The sequence below is a fragment of the Plectropomus leopardus genome, chromosome 12 (assembly GCF_008729295.1).
Source record: "Plectropomus leopardus isolate mb chromosome 12, YSFRI_Pleo_2.0, whole genome shotgun sequence".
NCBI classification, from domain to species: Eukaryota; Metazoa; Chordata; class Actinopteri; order Perciformes; family Serranidae; genus Plectropomus; species Plectropomus leopardus.
The window spans coordinates 69,825-77,218 of NC_056474.1; the positions used below are offsets into that span (position 1 = coordinate 69,825).

General features: G+C 47.2%; 1 protein-coding gene across 1 annotated transcript; it reads right to left on the reverse strand.

Annotated features, from left to right (window-relative positions):
* Positions 1–11: 11 nt before the first annotated feature.
* On the reverse strand, positions 12–3,689 carry LOC121951481 (nucleolar transcription factor 1-B-like). The gene is made up of 5 exons (XM_042497815.1): positions 3,520–3,689; positions 1,338–1,436; positions 1,045–1,220; positions 335–418; positions 12–249 (listed from the first exon to the last, which is right to left on the reverse strand). The coding sequence occupies exons 2-5, from the start codon at positions 1,393–1,395 to the stop codon at positions 88–90; spliced, it is 480 nt and encodes a 159-aa protein (XP_042353749.1). The 5' UTR covers positions 1,396–1,436; positions 3,520–3,689; the 3' UTR covers positions 12–87.
* Between the last annotated feature and the right edge of the window lie 3,705 nt (positions 3,690–7,394).

A 7,394-nucleotide genomic window follows, 5' to 3' on the forward strand; every position in this document is an offset into this window, starting at 1 on the left:
ATGCGAGTGACAGACAGGTGACATGTGAGTGACAGGTGTGATGTGAGTGACAGACAGGTGACATGTGAGTGACAGGTGTGATGCGAGTCAGACCTTCTTCTTGTCGGGCAGCTCTTTGTACTTCTTGGACAGGATCTTGGTCAGGTCCAGGTTGCTCATCTCCGGGTGGATCTTGGCATACTTGGCTCGTTTCTCCATGAAGAAACGGAAGTACGGAGTCAGAGGTTTTTTGGGGAAATCCGGATGAGTCTGTTTGGACATGAGAGTCAGGGTCAAAGGTCAAAGGTCAGATGGACTCTGAATGGCGGCGGATCGGTCCGTGAACCGGACTTACTTTGAGCTTCTTGCCTTTGTACGGGTTCTTGACAAACTCCACGGCATCGATGATGAGCTCCGTCATCGTTCGGTACTTTCTGACCTGAAACAAACATGAGTGACGGTTCAGTGTTACTCTGAGGACTGACAGTTTTTGGCAATTCTTTTTTTCTTTATAAAACTTTTAGCATTTTTTTACACTCTAATAATATTGGCAGATTCCTTTTTTTCTTTTAAGAGATTTTTTTTAATTTTTGCAAACATTTTTTTCTTTTAAGTTTTTGGTGATGGTGATAGAAACTTCTGGCAATTTCTTTCCTTTAACACTTTAGCTATGTTGTCTTTAAAAACTTTTTGAGGGATGGCAATTCTTTTTATTTACATTGTTTTTAGTGATTTTTATTTATTTTTGTCAAAGTTCTTTTTCTTACAAATTATTTGGCTTTTTTTTTTTTTTTTTGGCTTTTAACATTTTTGCTGATTTTGAATGAATATATGCCTCCCATACCTGCGGCCAGCCAAAATGAAAATCACCTGAATTACTTAATTCATCAGCCAGAAACTGTAAAAACAGAAATTATCATTGGATTTTCACATTTATGATGGACCTTGAACACATCATGTGGGACAAACACTTCATGCATGTCCTCGAGTTTCTAGGGGACGCTCAGGGAAAAGCGTCTGTAGCCTTTGGGAGGTCAAGGACCTGTAGGTGGGGACGGTCAGTACCTCTGAGGAGACTTTCTGCCATTTCTGGCGGCACATTTCTCCGGTGAAGCTGCCGAAACAAACTTTATCCCAGTCGAAGTGCGACTCGGTGGTTTTATATTTCATCCCGTCAGCATCCGGCAGAAGACTACGGATCCGCTCCAGCAGAGTCAGACAGTCCTCCTTCGACCAATCATCTGTCAGCACGTCACAGAGACAGACAGAGAGACACAGTGAGACAGACAGACAGTGAGACAGGTGAATGTGAGACAGACATAGTGAGACAGGTGTTTATGAGGTCACAGAGGGGTTACCTGGTTCACTTTTGATTCTGGCGCTCTGAGCGACGGAGACACTGCTGCTGCCGTTCATCCTGCAGCGACTGATGGAGGAGACTCCGCCCCCTCCTTCCTCTGAACACACACACACACACACACACACACACACACATTTCTTATGATTTTTGTTTTCTTGAAATTTTTGGGTGATTTTTAAAACTATTGGGGATTTTACCTTTAAAAAAAAAATTATCAGGCCTTCCAAACTGGCAGCCCACCAAAGTAAAAATCACCCAAAAGAGCCTTTTTAGCAGCCAGAAACTGTAAAAACAGAAATTATTGTTGGATTTTCCAGTTTCCAACAGTCCTTGAGCACATCATGCATGTCCCTGTGTCACTCAGGGAGGCTCATGGGAAAATTTCTGTCCCTACACAGCCACTCTTCTCCTCTGGTAAATAAAGAACAGTCCCTTAGGCCTATTCTTATTTTTAATTAATTAAACAGATGTTTTTACCACTAATACTCAAGGGTTACAGAGCTTTCAGCTGAATCAAATGGTCTTGATCTGTGGTTGTCATGGAGACAGATCTATTATCATGTAACCTCATCAGCACTCAGCTGTAATAATAATAATAATAGTAATAAGTATAATAATAATAATAATAATAATAAATAATAATAGTAATAAGTGCATTATATTACAGATGGGTTTCATTGGGATCGCGGGTGTGTGGCATCGGTTGATCCTCGTGCTCCCTCCCGCCCTCTGCGCTCTGATCCCGGCCTGTCCTGACCCTGACTGACCGGCCGGGGACACCTCTCCCCGGCTGTGGCGCGTCCCCGCGGCCCGCTGACAAGGTCACAGTGAGCGGGGAGACCCGGCGCTTTGAGTCTAGTCCTCTGGAGAGACCTGCGGGAGTCCGGGTCTCATGACGCGGAGCAACTGCTCCGGAGTTCAGAGCTGTTTGACCCGCAGAGGGTCAGTCAGAGGGCAGCTGGACTCTAGCAGAAGGCCCCACCAAACTCCATCCAAAAATCTCTCACTTTTAATCAGCGGCTCTGACATGTGAACAAGCGGCTCGTGTGAGGTCTTTCCGTCAGACTTCAGGAGCAGCTCTGTGATTCGGCCTGAATGCAGAGCAGCTCACAGCGCGCATTTGAGTTTTAAAAATAAAGTTTAGCAGCTGGTCTGCTCTGCGCCTCCCGGAGGAGGCGCGGAGGGCGGTAGAGAGCCGGCTGCTCCTCAACAAGTTTGTGGAAATAAACTGTTTAGGGGCTGAAGTCACCAGAAACCTTTACTGAGAGGATTACCGCGTATTCCGTGAGCCGTGTCCGCCACTGGGGTCACATTTGGAGGTTATATTACCGGGAGTCTGCGCGGAGCCGCACGGCGCGGTAACTGAGAGCAGCGGGCCGTCAGGCTCCAGCTGCCCCGGTAATGGCGTCCGTCCTCCGGCAGGAGTCACCACGTAGCTTCCGCTGGCACGCAAAGGTCTGCTCGAGACAAGCTAGCGTGCAGCTTTGTGGTAAATTGTGGGAAAAATAGATTTAAACGGAGGAAATAAAAACACGAAATGCACCCAATATACGTTTAAACATTTGGCACGTGCAACAGATAATCGCCTCTTTCAGCAAAACTGCTAAAATGATTAAAGTCGTCGACATCTGAGTGTTTGGATGTAAAAATATCAACATTTAAACGGTGACATATTGTTCTGGTGTCCGGTATCCCTCCGGTAACCGACAGCAGGAGCCTGTTTGGGGGCTGAGCGGCTGATGAGGCTCCGCTGCCCCACAAGCCTTCACTGCGAAGCCGCCATGAATGTTCTGGAGACTCGGGGACAAACGACCAGAAAATCCCACAAATCTGCTAAAAATCGCCGCCATACACTCACCTGCAGACCGAGACAGAGACCCGGGTTGATTCCGCACACCACCGTGGTCGTTTGGGTTATTTTGGGACTTTGAAAGTGGGTTTTTTTCGGCCGTAAACCCCGGGGAGTCAGCTCGAAACGGATCCGACAAAAGAAGCGTCTAGTCCGGTATGAAACTCCGCCCAGCGCCGCAGGGGGAGGAACTCCGGGAGAAAACATGAGGACAAAGGCGGAGGATGAAACCAGAGACAGCGGGGAAAACAGCAGCCGGAGCCGCTGAAAACTGCTTTCAGTCGACCAGCAGCTCTCTGACTTTGAGTGTTTGACTCAAACATTCAGTTACCGGGAGAAGCGTCTTTTTCCGCCGCCTCACGGTCACCTGGTCCGGCTCCAGAAGCTGACACCGGCGGGGAGACAGAGGACTGCGGCCCGGGGACCCGGCGGCCAGACGCCAGCAGAGAGGCGGCCGCGGAGAGAGAGGAGGATGTCAAACGGCCCCGGGCTCCGCGAGGAAGCACCGACTAAGCGGAGAGTCGCTGCGTCCGGCGGCTGCTCGGGTCTCCCTGCCCCGGTCTCCCTCCGCGGCCTGCCGCGCTGCTCATCAGCGGGATCCTGCAGGACAGCAGCTCGCATCCACATGGCACCCTGCCCGCTGAGAGCACACCGTCTGCCGGCTGTGATCTCCCCGAGTCACCGGTCCCTCCCACCGAGAGGACCCAGCCGATCAATCGACAGAAATAACCGATACATGCAGCTGATCCACACACCCGCACACCCGCACACCTGTCCTCCACAGGTGTGCGCTGACTGCAACGGGGGGGGAGTTACTTAAAAAAACAACAACAACAAAACAGACATTTTCTGAAGCCTCTGCTGCCACTTTGTTTTTGCTTCTTTATGAATTTCCACACAAATTAATTTATAATTAAGAGATTATTAAAAACTGATGGCGTCTGTTAGTGTATGTGTGTGTGTATTACTGTGTTTGTGTGTGTCTGCGTATTAGTGTGTGTGTATGTGTGTATTATTCTCTCTCTGTGTGTGTGTGTGTGTGTGTGTGTGTGTGTGTGTGTGTGTCAGTTAGGCTACTGGATGTTTTACCGCCTCCTGCTGGTCGGGGTGATCAGCTGTTGATCATCATCCATACATCTGATTGATTGAGTCAAACAACCCTTAAATTGTAAACATCTGATCATAGATCTGTGTGTTTGTCTTCATTTATTTATCCTTTGATTTTCAAAAAAGAAACTTCCTAATTACTCAAACAATCATTTCTGTTTACGGTTTCTGGCTTCCATAGATGGTCTAAGTTTGGTTACAACTTAAAAAATGGCAGCTTTTTTAAAAGGAAAATATGCACCAAGATATTTTATTCAAAATCTTTTTAAAATTGTCTTCATTTATGTATTTATTTTTAAATAATTTTTAAAACAATTATTTTTTTTAAGGAAAAACAAATCACTGCAATGTTTTTGTTAAAAAATCTCCAAAAATCCACAATCCTCAGAGCTGATTCTCTCTGAAGTTACTGAGACGCTGAGCTGAAAGACAGCAGCACTTTGTCCCCTGGACAGTAAATTCAGACTCAGGGACACAGAGACAAAATGAGACCAGAGACATGAGACAGGTGTGTCCACTCACAGGAAAAGGTTTACGGGCGTCTCTGTGGACATCCAGCGGCTCAGGTTGGTCTCTGTGGACGTCCTCAGACAGGACGGCTGATGGTGAACCATGACATCATGTGCATGAGGAGCAGCAGCAGGACACCTGTCCAGGAGAACAAGGACACTGCTACATAAGGTGAGACAGGTACAGAGAGCAGAGACAGACTTCAGGTGGACGTTGTGCTTCTTTTCTGTGTGATTGACCTCTAATGACTCCTGATAACCTCTGATAACTCTGGGACTGTAGTTTATTTATCAGAGGGGGTGTCTGTTAGGGACTGTAGTTTATTTATCAGAGGGGGTGTCTGTTAGGGACTGTAGTTTACTGAGTTACTTTGGACATTTTATTTATGTTTTTATTCATTTTAATAAACGCACGTGTCCGTCCTGACCTGCAGGAGACAGCAGAGCGTCACCAAGGCGTCAGTACCACAGAAGAAGAGGAGCGGAAGCAGGAAGAAGTTAGCCTGGTTAGCAGCAGGCTAACGCTGTTAGCTCTGTGTGATGTGAGCAGCTGAACGGTGAGTCTCCTCCTCTTATTCTTCTTCTCCTTCTCCTTCTTCTTCTTCTCCTCCGCGGACACAAACAGCGCGTGAGCGAAACGACACACTGTTTGTAGTTTCAGTCACGAGCTCGGTACTTCCGCTCTGAACAGCTAGCATGTTAGCATGTAGCCTAGCACAGTGCTGCTCGGCTGTTAGCACAAAGCTCAGAGTTCATAACAATCAATAATCAATTGTCATCAGCTGATCGGCCGCAGCTTCACCTGCGCGGACTGACAGAGCGCGAGGAGCTCGGGTAACAGCAGGACACATGTGGGACAGAGATACACTGAGGGACAGACGGGGACAGGTGTCCTCACCGCAGGAATGCAACAACGTTATAACAACATCAATAATAATAACAACATCAATAATAATAACAACAGTAATAATAATAATAAAAGTAATAATGACGGCGATGACGCGTCTCAAGGTGTTAAAAACAAACGGAGGCTCGGAGGGAAAATAAAGCCACCTGATGTTAGGAACTGTTCTTGATTTATCAGAGCAGGGGGTGAAGCTCCTCCGCAGTGAATCAGGAAAAAAAATCAGGAGAGTTCAAGAGTGCCGAACGGAGGTTCACCAAACTCTGAGCTGATTTACTCTCAGAGGAGAAACTCTGAGTTTTGGGGTCCAGAGCAGCTGATCTGAATCCGTCCAATCAGCTCTGAGCGTGTTCACTCTGAGTTCGGCGCGTGCACGACCTCGATAAAAAGCCGTCATCAACCGTGCCCCGATACCCCCATATCGATTCACCGCGGCGACCGCAGAGAAACAGAAACCGAGCTCCTCGTGCTGCCTACGGAGAATACGAGCCCATATTTAGGAAGAAAAGTAACATCTGCAGCAGCTGAGGAGAGAAAAGCATCATGGGAGAAAATCGCCGCCCGTGTCGTCTGTGTCAATGCGTCAGTATTGACTGTCATGGTTTTCTCAGTATGCAGTATCCACTACATACTACATACTGCGTTCCACAGTAGTATGCAGTATAATTGTTCAGGTGGATCCTGGAGTATCCTGAGCCAGACTTGGCTGGAAGCAAACAATAGCAAAACCGGTACCGCATAGCATCGATTTACGGTTTGAAACGGAGTAAACAGGTGATACGTGTACAGACGACGGTGATGAAGGCTCACCTGTGAGATGAAGAACACCTTTATAACAGGTGGAAGTGACCTGATGTACCGCCGTTATGTTCGCGAGCTCGTGTGGCGGTGACAGTTCACTCCTGTCGGGGCGGCCTCTGGCTCAGTGATACAGCGTGCGCCCCATGTAGGCTGAGTTTTTAGTAGCGGTCGGGGTTCGATTCCGGCTTTTGTCCTTTGCTGTGTCGTCCCCGTTCTGTCTCCCCCGTTTCTGTCACGCTCTACCTGCGCTATAATAAAGGCAAGAAAAGCCAAAAAAGTCATCTCTAACAAACAATAAAGACAGAATAAATCCATTCGTGTCTCCTGTGTAATTGTACTCTTATTAGCAGACATCGGTATGTGTTTGCCTGGTAAAAGTACTGTAAATGACCTTATAAGATTAAAATCTGATTTTGGCCAAATTAATAAAGTGTAACACCGGGACAAACCAAGGACCCCATCTGGTGGGTTAGGTCTGTGCAGCTGTGTGATGGCTGAGCCGCTGGTGACACGACAACAACAGCTGCGCTCTCCACGCAATGCATTGTGGGAAACAGTAGGCGAGGCAGACTGGTCCGATGCATACTGAGGATTTTTTCCGAATTAGTATGACATCCGGGTATTTCTGGCATACTGTGGATTTCGCTTTTGTTTGCATACTCCATACTCCATACTGCATACTTCATACTGCATACTCCATACTGTATACTCCATACTCCATACTGCATACCGCATACTCCATACTGTATACTCCATACTCCATACTGCATACTTCATACTGCATACTGCATACTCCATACTGCATTCTGCATACTCCATACTGCATACTGTATACTCCATACTCCATACTGCATACTCCATACTGCATACTCCATACTGCATACT